Genomic DNA, 17,042 nt, shown 5'->3' with positions numbered 1-17,042 from the left:
TTATATTTATTATATAATTAATAATTATAAAATTAAAACTTTTTTTATTTTAATATTTTTTTATAAAAAAATCTATTATTTAATTTAAATAATTTTTTATAAAAAAAAATTTAATATAAAAATAAACGTTTAAATAAATAAACCATTTATTAAAAAGGTTTATAATAATATTTTCGATTTATAAAATTTAATTATAAATTTATATATAAGTGACTTTTTAATAAAAGTGTAAACTGCCACTTGTATAAATATGGTTAATCATATAAAAAAGTTGATCGATAAAAGGTCTTTTAAGGATAATGTAGCATAATAAACGAGCTGGCCCTTTAATTATAATAACGAGTTGTAAACCAATGTTAATATAGACTATCTTACGCCCTTAAAAGTTCTGGAACAACGCCTTAAGATCGAGCAATGATCAATTCTTTCCCATACCATGCCTGCAAGGTCCTTACATCCGTATTCAACACTATGAGATCAAACATTTCCTTCGCCTTTTTCGCTGCCTCTCCATCCGTTGAAAGTATACCAACTTTCTTACCATATCTCTTCGCACTCGCGACAACTTTGCTGATGGCCTGTAGTAAGGCGGTATCCGCAAAATTCGCAGGCGTGTATCCGAGGAGGGAGAGGGAAAGATCATTTGGCCCGATAAACAAGATATCTTTGCGTGTGTATTAATATCCGTATAAATAGGGGCCCCTTTTATCACTTACCAATGCCTTCTACCTGAGCAATTTCGTCGACATTTTCCACGGCCGAAGCTGTCTCGATCTGGATCATCGTAATAGTATTTTGATTAGCCTTCGCAATAAATTGCGAAGGCGTCTTCAACCCGTGCTCTAGGCAAGCAAAAGACGTACCATGACCCCTTATACCAACTGGAGGAAACTTGGCTAGTTTTACAACTAACTCAGCCTCCTCAGCCGTGTTGACCATAGGTACCATGATACCGCTACCCATGATTGTAAGCTCCTTTCATTATATAATTACACGAAACATTCAAGGATTACTCACTGAGCACCAGTCTCCAGAGCTCTCTTCATAAATGTCCCATCTAGACCTGGTATGCGGATGATGGGTGAGACGCCAGACCCGGAGACAGCAGCAACCATGTCGTGCATATCAGAATCGTCAATATTACCTATCCGATGTCAGCTCAGATATCCCTTTTATAATGAATAACTTATTATGAGTTCGTCCTAGTCACAGACCATGCTCGCAATCGATTACAACCGCCTATAAAAGGTTATTAGCCGGCCACTACGTGATAGGATTCTACTTGCATCCACGCCTGTATGAGCGATTATCTGTGCTGTTCTCACTCCTTTAAGAGTTATAAATGTTGCAATAGCCACATCTCCTCGTTCGAGTATGTTTTTTAGCCGAAGCTTGGGGTTAGGAGAAGCTCTCATGATGGCGGTTGAGCTAGTTCAATCCCAATATGTAATTGAACAAGACTTTTTCTCGATATCGTGATAGAAATTAATCCTAGGTGTAATGAGGGCTGTATGAGCTTTGAACGTACGTTCAATTTACTAATAACTCTCGAAGGTTTCGAAGTCCTTGGTTCTTGCCTTCTTCAAAGGGGAGGACTCGAGACCTATTTGTAGACAGTCTAGGGTACATGTGTTGGGACATAACCGGTATATTAAAACATATGTTGATTGTCTTGCATTCTACCTGCATATCTTCGTGATAGGTCTCATCCAATGATTCTGATAATAGTTATCTTAACCGGCTAACTGGCGTTTGGCCATCTCGTATTGCGGTCAACACCTTTTTGGCAGTGTTGTCCGTGTGAGACCGGGCGTGTGTGACTTTTGAGTAGACGTAGAATCCCCGTAATCATATGGTTGAAATGTAACCAATTGACCCTACCGTAGCAATTTACGCACCAAGGGCACAACTCGGCTTATGTTTAACAAGTATTAAAATGCTTCGCCTGTCACTCAAGCCGGACCTACATTGCGACATAAATTAGATTCTTCTAAAGTGTCGTTGTCCGGCTGACATATTACGGTTCGGAAGCCCACTACCGAGAATCGCTGGTCCTCCCTCGCGAACGCCGCGACATACATACCCAGGTACTGTTATGGAGGATCTTGATCGTAAAATGTGCCTCTTTCATCAGGAGTCATATCACAATAGACACGTCCCTTTAATAGTATAAGTAACTAGCATACTGAAATGTATGACTAGAGCTGTGACGTTAGGACAGACTATACTGGTTTCAGTTCTATCAATGCCCAGTTCGCGCTCGGCGATCAGGCGGAGTGGCATTTCTAGCCGGTCATTCTTACAATCTTTACCACGGCCTCACGTCCAACCAACCGTATCCGGCATCCATTCACCCACTTGCTACCAATGTAACTGCTTAATTAAGTACCCGTCGAATATCCGCCGTTCCATTCTCCTCCTAGGATTTGAATGTAGACCGCAGTTAGTACTAATCAACTTTCAGGTCAAGGAACTAAAGATAGAAAATTATGACTTGCTAATTAATTCCAATAGGAATCTTAATATCTCGAAGGCTTGAGATAGTTAAATAACCGTACTAGAGGCGGTAGCAAATGCGGCGCAAGTCTTTGGTCGTGGTGGTGGTCGAGGAATATCCGTAACAAGAAGCAACCCCCGAGGCTGCACAATAGCCCGAGGTTATCCCCAAGCTCGATTCCTCAACCTCGCACCTTTTTCCCTTTAACGCATTACTTTGCAGGCAAAGGTTTCCAGCTGCAGCACGTGATCAACCTATATAAATCAACCTATAATCTTCGTAAACTCGGGCTACATCTTATAGCACACCGCAAAGATGCCCTCATGTCCTATTTAGGCGAAAAAATGAATTTCCTATTCAGGCCATGGAAAGAATCCGACACGATAACCCCTCGTGAACTCGGGCATCGGAATCGAATTGCTCACTGCCAGCTCTATATCCCTTTCTCGATAACGAACCAGCGAATCAAGTCCCTCTTGCCACTCCCCTCTTGGACATAATAGTCAATAAATCGTTTATAATTAGCTAGACCGCCATCTTGAGAATCGACGTTCCATCCGCGCGCGAAAACTAGGGATGATGTAAGCTCAGCACTCGAATTCTCGGTTACAACCAACCGAGAATCAAAGCGCTATGTTGAAATGTCAGACGAGACCTTGACGAAATGAATCTATAGGGTTAACGTTTATACTTTATGGCATCGCGCAATCGAGTACTCTTTTACCTTGGTCGAGTCTTATGAATTTGCTCCGCCGCAGGTATGTTGGCTTTTACCTGGCATCTATTGACCTCATTCTCCCAAGATAGGTATTTGATAATAACCGTTTTGGAACTTATCATAGCAGGTGCTATACCATTGATCTTAGGTACCTTATTGGGCAATTTCAACAAAATGAAATGATTTGCGATGACGTGAAGATTAGATATCAATTGATTGATGATGGAAGAGTACATCTTGTAGGTACTTCTTACGCTGACCGGGATGTACCTAAGGTACCTCCTAAATGTCTTGGCTGCAGATTTCGCGTCGTCGTTTAACACGCGCTATTCACAAGCTTTCATGAGATAAAGTCGTGGCAATTCATCGTAATTTATCTATACGGCTTCAGAGAGGAACGCAATCACAATCTTGCCTGCTCCCCTGCCGAGACTTGATCGGTGGTTTCATCCGCAACTGCTTGCGCAAACGCTGCTTGAACGTCATGTTCGTGAATCCAACTGGGGTCTACGCGGTTCTTTATTCGGGTCCTTAGTTGCTCGTCTGTCTCCAGCTCCCTAGCTTGCGAGTATCGCGCCACCTTGTTCTTATTATTCTGATGGACAACACTCATTACGCGATCTGTGTGTGGTTTTCGGGTCTTCTCGTAGATACGTAGGGCTTTGAGTATTTCCGCGTCGTTGGGCTTTCTAGTCGCGTTCTCGGGCAGCACGTATAAGATCGACGATACAAACGCCCAAGCATCATCGAGGGCGAGGCTACCGCCTGCGGCAAATGCGCCTCCGTGGGCGTGAGCCGCGTCGCCGGCCAGGGTAACCTTTCCGCTGCCCAATACCCACGTTTCGAGTGGGTGTGCTGCCGCGTTTGGATAAATCCTAGTGCTGGGTACCGCGTCGACAATCTGTCGCACGAGCGGTGACCAGTCCTTGTAAAAGTCCCTCAATGTGTCCACGTCGCCATCCGAGTTCCAGGTCGAGTCCTTGTAAGGGGCATCTGGGGCGTCGGGGTCGGCTTGGTACGATCCGACCACGGTGAAAAGGTCTCTTCCGAGCTTTGAGATGAATAATGTCCTGTCCGGTCCCCAGAAGTGGTTCGCCTCGTCCGGAAGATCCTTGATGTGGGCGACGTGAGAATAGAGAAACACAGACCGGAAAGCTACCCAGCCAGTCCAAGCTGTGCTGGACGTGGGGACGAAGAACGTCCTGACAGGTGAGTGAATTCCATCCGCGCCTAGAATTATATCAGCCGTGGCGGTCGTCCCGTCCGCGAATGTGATTACCAACTTCCGAATGGTTCGATCGAAAGTGACGGATTCGAAAGCCTTAGAGAAGTGAATCCTGGACGGGTCAACATGTTTAGCAAGTGCTTCCTGGAGATGTGCCCGGTAGAAGCGCGCGGTCAGGTGACGGTACTCGACTTCGCCGGCGTGAGAATCAGTTGATATTATCTCGTTAGTCTTCCAATGGCTATGTTCCATTAGCTAGGTACTAATTCTAAAAGATAATGGGGGACGAGCTCACCGATAGATCATGGGATACTTTGACTTATTACGGAAAGCAATTTCGTCGTCCAAAGCGTTGTCGACGCCTAGTCGTTCCAGCGTTCTCATTCCGTTGGGTCCGAGAGCGATAGACGCGCCTATCTCTCTAAGTTCTGTAGCTTTTTCGTACACCTGCACATCAATAGCGGGGTGATGCTTTAGTCCGATGGCTGCACCGAGACCGGCGATGCCGGCGCCGACGATTGCGATCTGAAGTTTCGATTCGTCTGCCATGATCTAACAATACACGTCAAAAGACAGAATAATTATGATTTTCCGTACGTTGTCGTACAGCCGGAGCCAGCTTCTTAAGCTCTGACCGTCGGGACGGGGTCGGCATTGCGTGGTCGACCATACGGATCCGAGATGGCGCAAGATACAACTGATATTGCGAAGCGATATCTTATCAATCAGCGACCTTATTCCCCCTCATGGCATCGCCGCTTCGGGAAACCCCCGATAACTATCCATGCAAGCGTGTCGCGATTCTTGCGGCAGACCTAACTAGCGTATATCAACCATTGCCATAAGACCTCGATCAAGCATTTCCCGTTAACAAGGATGTATTCGTCATTTGGGTGGGAGTTGACGAGACGAGTGTTACGCAGCTCAAGTTATATCATAGCAAGAAGTTTTGTTTTATATTTACCCGTGTAAGTTTTACCTAGACATGTACCATCTACTCGCCGTTTAGTATTCATTTGTTGCTTGAGCCTCATACCATGACGTCCAAGGTCGTCGAGCAGACGTCCTCAGCTGAGGTGGTCTTCGAGACTCCGAAACTGCCTGACAAGTATGCCGACGAAAGCTACAAGCTCTTCTCGCAAGTCAAGGTTGAGCCCCCTACTGCCGAGGAGGCTGAGCGAATCCGCAAGAAGAGCGTCCGATGGATATTATCGTTCCTCTGCGTCGGGTATCACCTGATGTACGTAGACAAGCAGACGGTAAGGATTCCGGTTTCCGACGTCGGCATGCAAGTCTACGAATCTGACATTACCTTCTCCCATTAGCTCGGAAGTTCGTCTATCCTTGGGATTCTTGAGGACGCGAATCTAAATTCGAACCAGTACAACTGGCTGTCATCAATCTTCTACTTTGGTTATCTGTTAGCAGAATGGCCTCAAAACTGGGCTCTGCAGCGATTCCCAGTTGCAAAGTGGCTAGCCGGGAATCTTGTCGTCTGGTAAGTTCGTTCTTAATCACCCGTTAACATCTTGCTAATCCCGATAGGGGTTCCATCTTACTATTACATATTCCTTGCAATAGTTTCGCGTCTCTCTTCGTCGTTCGTTTCTTTCTTGGGCTGGCGGAGGCGTGTATTGTGCCTGCTTTCTTATTGACGCTATCGATGTTCTTCACATACGACGAGCAAGCAGTTCTGATGCCCATAATGTGGGCTGCAGGAAACTCTAGCCCTATAACTTCAGGGTTGCTGTCATACGGAGTTTTGTGGATAGAAACGGGTAGTTTTTCATCTTGGAAGTGGTTTATGGGTAGGCCTCCCACCTTCGACTCGCGAACTATCTAACACCTTTCCCGCAGTCATCACGGGAAGCTTGACCGTTATATACGGCGTCTTCGTCTGGTTTTTCTTCCCGGACAACCCGATGTCCGCCCACTTCTTAACCCTCGAAGAAAGAGCGCAAGCTATCCTCCGCATCGCTTCGAACCATTCGGGGATCGAGCAGAAGCGTTTCAAGCGCCACCAGCTAGTTGAAGCGCTAAAGGACCCCAAGACCTGGCTCTTCTTCCTCCACGCGTGGTCCCAAGAGATGGCCAACGGTTTAACTAACCAGTACTCGCTTATCATCAAATCGTTTGGCTTCACCACGCTACAGACTACGTTATTGGGTTGTATCACCGGTCTTACTTCGCTGGTGTCGCTTGGAGCTGCCGCCCTAATATTGTCGAAGACGCGCAACTGTCGGGCGTGGCTCTCTGCTGCTGCGTATATACCACCCATTATTTCTAGTATACTTCTTATCGCTCTTCCTTGGAGCAACCGTTGGGGTCTTCTGTCGGCAATATGGATCAGATCTACCGGAGGTATTCCCTACAGCGTGGTTATGATCTGGGCAGCCAACTGCTCTGCGGGACATACGAAGAAGACGGCCGTCATCGCTCTGTATCATGTCGGGTATGGTTTGGGTAATATTCTCTCGCCTCAGCTATTCCAAGAACAATATAAGCCCAGGTATATTGTGACGTGGTGGGTTATTCTATGGGTTGCGTGTGTGCTTCCGACGTTTATCGTCCTTTACCTCAGATGGTATTTGGTTAAGGAGAACAAACGAAGAGACTTGCTAGATAAACGCGGCGCTATCAGAGAAGTCGGAGTCATCGAGCACATTGACGAGAGCGGCGAGCGGCGGGAAGAGATAGTCGACGCAAGACAGTTGGATCTTACTGATAGAGAAAATCTTGCATTGTCAGTTGTCCCGGACCCCCTTTTATTTGGCATATACTAACAAGCACACAGTCGATACGTCCTTTAGTTTGGAAATGTTCGTAGGGCACTTACTATTTAGTAGGAAACATACATATAGCTACCTGCCTCTCGGATATCACTTGCCTATCATTACATAATTCCCCGCAGCCAGCGATAGGTGTCTTGATCTTGCAACCCGGCCTGGCCACATTTCGTGCCTCGATTCATTTCATATTCGCTTTATGAACCCATATAAGACACCCATCATCATCTGCTGGAACTTTAACAACATCACAGTTTGAACCTATCGTATGTAGAAGCTCGAGAAGTAGATAGATATACTTATCGAGTATAGTATCTATATTGGTAAATATTATTATTCACGTATCACCCCTAACATGATTTGAATCACCCTCTTAAGATATTATAAGTTTAACCATCCATTAAAATTCTTTAGACGGGCCCAGGCACGCCACCGCTAGCCGACCAGATATTTCCGCTCGTGTATGTCTCCAAGGGATCGGCCAGACTGACGTATATCGGTGCCAACTCGCCCGGCTGCTCTATACGACCATATGGATTTGACGCGGCAACCTGGGCGATTGCCTCCGAGGTAAAGCCAGCGCTGGCCAAGAAAGGGGTATAGATAAGGGCCGGGGCAACGCCGTTTACCCTGATTCCCCGAGGTGCGAGCTGCCCTGAGAGGCTGCGGATCATATAACTAATAGCAGCCTTGCTTGAGCCGTAGTCTACCGCGTTGCTGTCTGGTGAGTTGACGATATTGGAAGTGGTGAAGATTATACTGCCACCTCGCGGTAGTAGGGGCACGGCCGCGCGGGTCAGGAAGAAGTTCGCGAAGACGTTGGTGCGGTAGATCCGCTCGAGTTGTTCGGTAGACTGATTCGTGATAGGTTGCCATTTTGAGCCTGAGAGGATCCCGGAGTATCTAGCAGCCCCGTTAGTCAAATCCATATTTATGCCCTGGGATTAGCTCGTTAGCTTACGCCGCATTTTGAACCATGATATCAATCCCTCCAAGACGATCCGCCGCCTCGTGGACTAACTCCGTGCAGAAGGTCTCGTTTAGTAAGTCTCCAGGAATGCGCTGGAATGATAATCCTTCGCCGCTCAGGAAATCGGCAAGGTCGTCCACGTCAGGCTCTTCCTCCGGAAGATAGTTGATAGCCACATTAGCTCCCTCGCGGAGAAATGCGATGACGACTGATCTTCCAACTCCCGAGTCTCCACCCGTTATTAAAGCTTTGAGGCCTTGAAGGCGGCCCGTTCCTCTGTAGCTGTCCTCGCCGCAGTCTGGGCGCGTATCGAAGCTGGTCTGCAAGATAGGGAAACCTTGGGCTGGAGGTGACAAATCCATATCTTTGAAGCGATTTACTGGATCTATCAGTTCAACATTTTGCTCTATATGTTATATATTAGCCTTCTCTTCAAGTTTATCGTCTTGCAAAAGGATACGCATACTCTGGGCTAGTCCTGTGTTTAGCAAGCCCATTAACATGGGCAATAAGGAAAGGGAGCGCATTTTGGTGAAGGTAGGATCTATGTTAACCCTGTATACGCAGACTGAATAATGAGAAAGTAGGAACAGAGATAAGTGCTCAACGTCTGCCTTTAACACTATCTCGATGCTTCGGTCTTATGATGTCCAAGCAGGGTCGCAGACAGAGACTTATTTAACCATGAACCAGGCAGCAGGCTACTTTATGTATTACTCGTCACGTCCCGGAGATGACTATCTCGTTCGCCATGAATGACGCGAATGGTAGTTCCCCATTTCTTCCGGATCCGATCTTGTTAGTCACGATATCGCCCTACATCCAGACTTTTTATTAGGATCATGGCGTCATCCTGCGTACTTTCACCACGTACGATTCAAATCGTAGCGGCTTTATACAATTTTTTTAATCTCGCTATTCCGACGGTTGTAACTTTCCTCAGTTGTCGATCCCCTGACTGGTTTTTCTAGTCCTTACAGTTGCCCTAAGGTATTCAATATATATTATCTAAGTTCCGTCTATATGGTAGCGATATACATTATCGTACATGATACACGACCCTTGATTCCTCTTAGGACTCTTGGTAATGTAATTCTCCACTCAACAACGGCAATCCAACATTCAATAGAGGCAGTAAACCCCGTATACTACTCGGGAATTGCACAGATGATTGGTTTAAACAAATCAAACCCAAAGAGATGGGTTTTAAGGTTACTTGGCGCTTAAGCGACGGCCTTAAAGCCTTGGACTTTTCCAAAATCCGACTTGCTTGGCAGAGGGGCGGCATATTCTACAACACATATGATGTCGGGGATGAGAAAAAAAACTTGATAATCCCGATTATGATAAGATGGATGTAAGTCACAGATGTTTAATTCCGAACCTGGGTTAGATTGCAAATCTCGGGTGGTATTATGTCATTTGGAATTTAAGAGTGCCCAAGTTACCTGATAGGTAATTTTTTCACTACCATGATATCTGAATCCATTTTTAACGGCCTTGATTTCATGATGGATTCATGTTTAATTGTTCGTCTGAGCATTAAGAGTTCTATCAAAGATGTAACTAATAGCACTCTTTAATCACCCATAACAGCTAAATGGCTAAAAATCTCAGGTTGAAGTACCTAGTTTGCTACAAAGACTATCGCACCGAGTTAATATTGCATGTCCATTGCTCCAAATTAGTCCAATCTCCCCACGTCAGTAGGTACGCTTTAGGCACCATGAAACCTCCAATTCGTTGCTATCATTTCATAAATCCAGCCTTTCCGTCTCCATTTGAATCTGTCATAGGATTCAACTTGTCTAGAAGGCTCGGGTGTTCCTTTGTAGTTCCCGCAGCACCCGTGGCTCCTGTGGTCTTGGAAGCGTTGGAGTAGCGTTCTGTCTCCAGATTATCCGATGCTCCCCTAGTGGTATCGCGATATTCCCTCTGAGCAGAAGATTGGTTAGACATGCCTTGGTTTACACCTGCGCCTGTGCTTGTGGTAGAAGCCCGGCCAGTCGACTTGCCAAATACCTGGTGGTCTCGACCTCCATCCAGGGGGTTGAAATCTCCATGAAAAACACCCTCCGGGGGGTTATTCATGCCGTGACCCTTCTCATGCATAGTATCGAGGGTCCCTCGAATAGTCCTCGGCTCACCTTCGAACGCGTCAAAGCGTTCCTTTTCCCCAGCTAACGCGCCTCCGCGCTGTCGGTATTCTTCTGCGCTGACTGGGGGTAAAGAGGTTGTAGAGTGGTGCTGAGCAGGATTGTGGTGAGTCTCGTGAATTGGCACCGTGGTATGGACTACACTGGGCTGAATTGTTTCCTTGTGAAGCACAGGCTGTACTGTTTCGTGGACATGGCTTTTGAGGCGTTAGGTCTACACCACCAATCAACTGTTCGATAAGGAGAACTTACTGGTGAACATGCTCGCCCTGGACTGTAGGGGCATGACTTTGAGTATGTTTGGTATCTTGGACGACTTGTTCGTCTCTGAACTTTGCATTCTCGGCGGCCAATGCCCTCTTTGTGGTATCGTGGTCCCTGTGGTCGTAGTCTCGATGTTGGACCGCCCCGACTTTGTGCTGATGCTGCTCGGGGAGAATCTCTTTATCGTGAACTGGCTGTACAGTACGGTGATAATGATCTTGGTGGATTTCCTTATTCACAGCGGTATTAACCTCCTCATGTTCTCTCGGCTTAATCGTTTCCTTCTTAACAGCTGGCTCAACCGATTCGTGTACGGTAGTATCATGGTGGCCAGATTTGCCGACGAAGTCACGAATTACTTCCTTAGTCTTGTTCATATTGAATAAGTTTATGATGGGTGGCGAATAGAGATGGAAGACGTTGGATAGAAAATGTTGAAAGATGTTAGATAGATGGAATTTGTTGGATGAAGAAGAATTTAACGATATAACATTGCTGAAAAGAAAGGGTTATATATAATGAGATAGATAAATGATCGACGTAATGGACAGCAAGACTCCAGAGTCGCCGTCAATATTCGTCCTTAGTCGGGAGTTACCGAATTAGGCCATTATCTACTAGAATATCCAATCACGTCGATGCGGCTGAACCGGACGGGACGAGTGGGTTCGGCGAAGTGGAGGAATGTACGTCAAGAATCCAATGCTACACGCAGCTTATGCCACCATGTGATTATGACCAGAGGATATAGTAGCATAAACGGTTGCTATGCTGTTGAAAATAATGACGTCTTGCATTCTGAGCATATCCGGATGCAGTGCTATCTTTTCTTCAGCGAGTAACTATCCTCGCGACAGATTTATTCAACTCGAGACGGCTGCGTGCCAGTGCTAAGTGAGAGTCAAATTCCTCGATTCTCGCGAATCAGAGTCTCAGAAATGCTTTGATTGACTCGGCCATGTCGTAATAGATCTTAGCCCGAACCATCGTGAACTCCAGACTCTGGTCTTCTTTACCTAAAGGTAAACCAAGGCGCTTGTTGCACAGCCTTTATTAGATGCGGCTTTGCGGAAACCTTCGAGAGGAGCCTGGAGACCTACTCACTAAGTTCAAATAATTTCCATCTAAACTTACTATGCCAGCCAGTTGTAATTCCCAAATTTAGCAACGCATGGTGACGTTTAAACCCACGAATTACCCACTCGTCATGACGGATTTAGAGATGATGTTATGATCCACGCATATCCTTCCAACTTACCAAACACAACTTACAGCAGCACTCAGATTAGCTCTAAGAAAACAATTGCCCTTTCGTTTTGGCGGATTAGGCAAATCTTAAGCACCCTAGTATTGCCTAAAGAGGTATTGGAGCTTTTATTTCATTATTTCTACTCACGAGTCTATTCCCCGTACCATGCGTCGACTTAAGACCCTGCTTAGGAGACGAAGTTACGGCGAGGAAACTCCGGTCCCCCCTGAGAGGAATGCGGCGAGGCTGTCGGGCACCCGACGAAGCCTTGGGTCTTACGGGGATCAATGGACTATAAAAGAGGATCGACGTATCACCGGTCTTAATTTATCAAGCTGTAATGAGGGCGCAGTGGAACATGACACCGACGAACACAAGAGTTCCGATTCTCAGCATCCAGCAAATACAAATACAAGTAGTTCCGTCGGAGGACAACCAAACTCACGAACGTCGATCGAGAAAATCTCGGAGCGTCATAGAAATGTGTTAGTAAAGAATCCTAGGAGAGATACGCCCGGGCAATTTCACTCTGATAAAATGCCTAGCACAAAAGAGCGATCCAAAAAGTCGTCAACGGAAATACGGAACAGTAAAGACGGACAATTATCTCAATCTACGAGGGAAACGAGCCGTCCAGTAGAGTTACTTGACAAGGAGGATAACACTACTCGACCAGGAGAACGTAGTGATGCAGAGGGTGAGAGGACCGTCATAGACCTTAGGGATACTGTAGATACCGATGAGACTGTTACCTATGCTCCAGGTGAGTCTGGCCCGCTGTAATAACTACAGGAAATCTAGTTAACTAAATATCTCCGCTAGCGGTTACGCACGAAACTATTCGCCCGCAGGCGCACGAGATTCTGGAAGAACAGATATATCGTGACATCCATAACCATGATGTATACCACCGAATCCAGCCTGTTTACGAAGTTGAGATCCTTCCTGCCCGCCATTTTGTCCCCGGACCCGACGGTGGTCTAGTTGAAGTACCCCAGGGTTCTATCCCGGAGTGTACCGGTGTGAATCAAAAATGGCACGTGAGCAAGAGACCGCCTCGCGCTGCATCGTTACCTACTCTCTGTCAGCCAGAGTGTATAGTCGAAAATAACACGATTCGCGAGCCTATTGAAGAGGACCCTGAAAAGGGGGTCGATCCCGAGCTTACGAAGGCCCAAACCACTATCGACAATCAGGAATTCAAAGATGTGTACTTTGATAGTTGGCAATCCAGTGCTGCACGCATATTCTAAGAACCCATTTGTAAATTTTAGTTTGATATCAGCGAGTCGAGACGAGACAATTCTTTCCATTTCCTCCGCGCGGAGACCGGCCATGAGCACTCGAAAGGGACTTGTAGTTTAAGCCTTTCATCTTCCCCTCATTTTGTGCACATTTAGGGTTCTGCCGATTTAGTCGGTCCCGGATGATATCGAACTGGCTGCGTTATTACTTTCTTACGTTATTGTCGCTGTCAGCCCATTGCGGCAACATGCGCCGTGATTCCCGACCTAGGTAAGACATCGGAATCCGTGACGACTCAACCCCTAGTCGAATAAAAACCCGTAATCTTCTATCGGCCACGAGATCTCATCGCGAACTTCGTCTGCCACCAGATTCGCCCCTTATGCGGACAACTAAGATCAACCAACCATGGTACGTCGCCACCGTCGAAAACATCAACCTCTCAACGACGACGGCGTACCTACTTACCTACATAGTTAGGTATGCAAGGCCGGCGGACAGGTCCGAATGGAGTTACGGGAATCAGTCCACACGCACGGAACAGACGTCCGAAATGATACGAGTTACGGACTGCCCAATCTCGAATCGATAAATTAGAACTTGCATACGCGATTGTTCGGGAAGGATTCAAAAGGATCCAGAGCGTCGAAGATCACCCGTGCCGCCACCCTTGCTTGACTGCAGGGCTAGCGTCTATTTGGAGCAAGTATACCAGGATCGCTATTGCATGGGGAGGCTGGTTATTCTGTAAGACCCCTAGGATTGTTTGGAGTTGAAAATTGTAAATTACGAATGGCCTCGAATGCGGTCTTATTACACGTCTTGTGTTACTGCATGAGTGCTACGGTTTGAGATGGAACGATATATGTACCTAATGCTTGAGGCTTGCGAATCGTATATTCGACCTTCTGGCTTGCCGTCTTGCCGCCTGCTGTCTCAACCCCAAAGAGGACCTAAGGAGCGAGATGATGTTTCATCAGATAACGTGTTTAAAAAAACATCACAGCATTTTGTCTACATACGGATGTTATCGTCGGTAATGCTTAGTGTTGCGAATATGATCTGTCGGTATAAATCACGTATCCAACCCAACCGTAACGAAATCTAAGCTGAGTGGTAAGTGCGGATAGGGGTCTTCATAATTGAGACTAGCTACGACAAAGAGATTTGGGGGCTGCTAAATTGCCGTGGAGGCCTCGAACTACCTAACTGTAATCAATCGTAAGAGCGAGCGGGTTTCTAGAACGATTGGATTTCATATTGATTTATAGACCTGGCCTCGATCTGATTAGGTTGATTGGGAATGTCGTTCAATGCAGTACAGAAAGCCGTGGCACGGTCTCGTAGTTACTGTGCCATCAGTATTACACACCGTCGCGCCCCCAAATAAAGCCACGGTCACTCCCGGCAGTCCTTGGTTACCAGGCTGAACCCGATATCTTGTGCCACTTCGCTACGATATTGAAAATTGTCGTCGTTCGCCAAGTCAGCTTACTCATTCTGGTGCAACCTATTCAAATACCCGATAAGCCACTCGTGATATAGAGTAGTCTGCAATTCACGTTCACCGCGGCCATCTTATTTGTAATATATTTGGACAAATTTTTATCTATCGAACCTATATGACTGACCTATTTTTTATGTTCAAGTAAGCCACGACTTACGTGTAACGGTTGTTTATGGGTAATCTTAAAAGTCATGCATCGCGGGCGGAAATATTTTGGCCGGTCTGACGCCAAGTAAGCGCAGCGACGTGGGCGGTAATACTAGTCAAGATTTCCCACAAATCTGAATCTGACATCTGACTGTGTAGCAACGATTGTGCCTGGTAGATCTTGCCTTAGTATTCGGCTTCGAAGTTCGTCTCGTTGGGGGGAGAGGGGGTGTAAGCGTCAACGTGTCTTGCCCACCCTATGGCGGCCGCAGTTATATGCAGGCTCGTCCTTGTCTAACGTTCGCCTCTTGCATACTGCGCAAGCCCGCGTCCTGCAGGCTACGAGTTCTGGACTTATTCCGAAGCCCGTCCCATTTGCTTTACCGGTCGGAGGGCGTAGATAGCTATGCATGTCTTGCATGTATTCGTCTCAACCGAGAGTGGGTGAGGGGACTCGGTCCAGACTCAAAGATAGCTTCCTCAAGGGGATCAGAGTCGACCCATGAGCCAGAGAGAGGGAACTTTAGATCCCGTGACGTTGACCGATTCCGAGCGGTTGGAAGAGCTACCACTTTCCAATGCTACGGGTCGAAGAGATTTGGTGCAACATGATGAGAAATACATTTCTACGAAAGACCCACAGGCTCCGGTAATCATAATCTATACCGGTACGAGACAAGATATTAATGAATGTAATAATTCACTGGACTATCACTTCATTTACCGACCTTTTCTCAGCCGTCGAGTCCTTATATCCTATTACATCTTACGGATACGCTTAACTCGGCCATATTCTCATGGGTATCCGTACTATATAGTCTGTGTTTTCGTAGCCGGTACTACGCTAGGTACTCTGACCAGCAGAGCTCATTGTCGTACCCTTATGTACTGTCGACTTTTATCGCTCAATTTAGCGTCTACCCCAAGATACTGGATTCGTTATTATTTGTCAGTGTCGATTTGTTGGTGGCAACTCTATCTCCTGTTTTTGGTTCGCTGTGATCGTTAATACGCCGGTTCCTACGAAGTTGAAACTTGTTAAGGACTGATACCATCCCAACTAATGCAGCGGGCAACCCAACAAGCCTGGGCGAAGTCACGTTACGTTAGCAAAAATTAAGGAGGTCTAGTTGCGGCTCCTAAAGTGTCCGCGCTTCGCTTAAAAGTTAGGCTGTGGCATGCGGAAGAAACCATCCCGGCTAACCTCTCGGGCTCCTGTTCGGATCAACTCCACATTCCAATTGTTAATATTCCGGTAGCAGAAGATATGGGTATCCGCTCTTGTATGTAGCTGGTGTTGACCGAACGCGGACAGGAAGCGTCTCAGGATCGGTCTCCCCATTAACTTGGAGTCGAGTCTGGAGAAGGGGGTAGTGATAACCCGCCATTTGCCGTCTCCGTAAGGTAGCTTTTTAACTAGTTTAACCTTATAATTTCCGCCGATGACGTCTTGGAATGCTTATCGTCATCTGACGGGAATCTTATTAACCCAATATAGTGTCGGTATTCGTTCGAAGTTGTGGCATGGAATTCGGTTTGTTATTTTAAAGTCTAGTGACTGTGGTATGTCTACCATAGTGCGGAACAGCGAAGGAAAAAACTTCAAGAAAACTTGAAACTTCGCCAATATTCTAGAGGCCAAACTATTTCCAAATATGTGAGAACCGGTCTTGGAACGGGTTACCCAGCGTAGGATAACTCGTCGCGAAGCACGTCGGAGGCACATGCGTAAAAAGTCGACTAGGCTCGACTGGGTATTTCGATTGTTCGATTGTCAGATTGTTCACTGGTTGGCGTAAGGATTGGCGGAACCAACATAGTATCCCGGACCGAAAAGCATGGGGCGGACATGCGGACCATAGCCTTGATAGCGTCTAACAATAAATGACCGACATACTTATAGGGCAACGATAGTCGTTCGCGATACCAAGGAGAAACGCCGCTCATCGATTTTAGTCATTTTTTTTTAAGATTGAGCGAATTTTCCCCCAAGTGCTACATTGGAATCCTCAAGAAACCACAGAAAAATCGAATATGAATTGTTTGCATAAAATAACAGATAATGACGAGGGACGCTATCATGGATACAAGGATTGGAATCCTGGCACAAGAAAGACAAAAAGCTTGACTCGACAGCTCGAGTAATTCCAATACACTAGTTCCAACGAAGTCGATTCGAATTGGTGGGCCATTCGGTGAGGTCACGATCACGCTAAGGTCTCTCGACTTTGTCGTCGAACTAACTCTGCTAACTCCAGGTACATAGCTCGCGATTCAG

At 46.4% G+C, this 17,042-nt stretch overlaps 6 protein-coding genes across 6 annotated transcripts; 2 read left to right on the top strand and 4 right to left on the bottom strand.

Moving 5' to 3' along the window:
- Positions 1-314: 314 nt before the first annotated feature.
- On the bottom strand, positions 315-1,415 carry F5Y00DRAFT_272613 (Pyruvate/Phosphoenolpyruvate kinase-like domain-containing protein; the record flags this gene model as incomplete). Its single annotated transcript, XM_048013014.1, has 5 exons — positions 315-664; positions 717-955; positions 1,018-1,144; positions 1,215-1,239; positions 1,326-1,415. The coding sequence occupies 5 exons, from the start codon at positions 1,413-1,415 to the stop codon at positions 402-404; spliced, it is 744 nt and encodes a 247-aa protein (XP_047861878.1). The 3' UTR covers positions 315-401.
- Positions 1,416-3,534: 2,119 nt separating this feature from the next.
- On the bottom strand, positions 3,535-5,233 carry F5Y00DRAFT_160393 (FAD/NAD(P)-binding domain-containing protein). The gene is made up of 2 exons (XM_048004689.1): positions 4,736-5,233; positions 3,535-4,681 (listed from the first exon to the last, which is right to left on the bottom strand). Exons 1-2 carry the CDS (start codon positions 4,987-4,989, stop codon positions 3,619-3,621), a joined length of 1,317 nt encoding a protein of 438 aa, XP_047861877.1. The 5' UTR covers positions 4,990-5,233; the 3' UTR covers positions 3,535-3,618.
- Positions 5,234-5,477: 244 nt separating this feature from the next.
- F5Y00DRAFT_265130 (MFS general substrate transporter) lies at positions 5,478-7,250 on the top strand (the record flags this gene model as incomplete). The annotated part of the gene is made up of 5 exons (XM_048011757.1): positions 5,478-5,699; positions 5,766-5,938; positions 5,986-6,248; positions 6,298-7,183; positions 7,235-7,250. 5 exons carry the CDS (start codon positions 5,478-5,480, stop codon positions 7,248-7,250), a joined length of 1,560 nt encoding a protein of 519 aa, XP_047861876.1.
- A 193-nt stretch (positions 7,251-7,443) lies between these two features.
- On the bottom strand, positions 7,444-8,723 carry F5Y00DRAFT_272611 (oxidoreductase; the record flags this gene model as incomplete). Its single annotated transcript, XM_048013013.1, has 3 exons — positions 7,444-8,129; positions 8,188-8,602; positions 8,663-8,723. 3 exons carry the CDS (start codon positions 8,721-8,723, stop codon positions 7,637-7,639), a joined length of 969 nt encoding a protein of 322 aa, XP_047861875.1. The 3' UTR covers positions 7,444-7,636.
- Positions 8,724-9,945: 1,222 nt separating this feature from the next.
- On the bottom strand, positions 9,946-10,993 carry F5Y00DRAFT_272610 (uncharacterized protein; the record flags this gene model as incomplete). The annotated part of the gene is made up of 2 exons (XM_048013012.1): positions 9,946-10,549; positions 10,605-10,993. 2 exons carry the CDS (start codon positions 10,991-10,993, stop codon positions 9,946-9,948), a joined length of 993 nt encoding a protein of 330 aa, XP_047861874.1.
- A 1,037-nt stretch (positions 10,994-12,030) lies between these two features.
- Positions 12,031-13,361, top strand: F5Y00DRAFT_272608 (uncharacterized protein; the record flags this gene model as incomplete). Its single annotated transcript, XM_048013011.1, has 2 exons — positions 12,031-12,628; positions 12,688-13,361. 2 exons carry the CDS (start codon positions 12,031-12,033, stop codon positions 13,116-13,118), a joined length of 1,029 nt encoding a protein of 342 aa, XP_047861873.1. The 3' UTR covers positions 13,119-13,361.
- Between the last annotated feature and the right edge of the window lie 3,681 nt (positions 13,362-17,042).

This window comes from Daldinia vernicosa (genome assembly GCF_022497035.1).
Source record: "Daldinia vernicosa strain CBS 139.73 unplaced genomic scaffold F5Y00scaffold_50, whole genome shotgun sequence".
In the NCBI taxonomy this organism is placed as follows: Eukaryota; Fungi; Ascomycota; class Sordariomycetes; order Xylariales; family Hypoxylaceae; genus Daldinia; species Daldinia vernicosa.
This window is presented reverse-complemented; position numbering and strand designations above follow the sequence as displayed.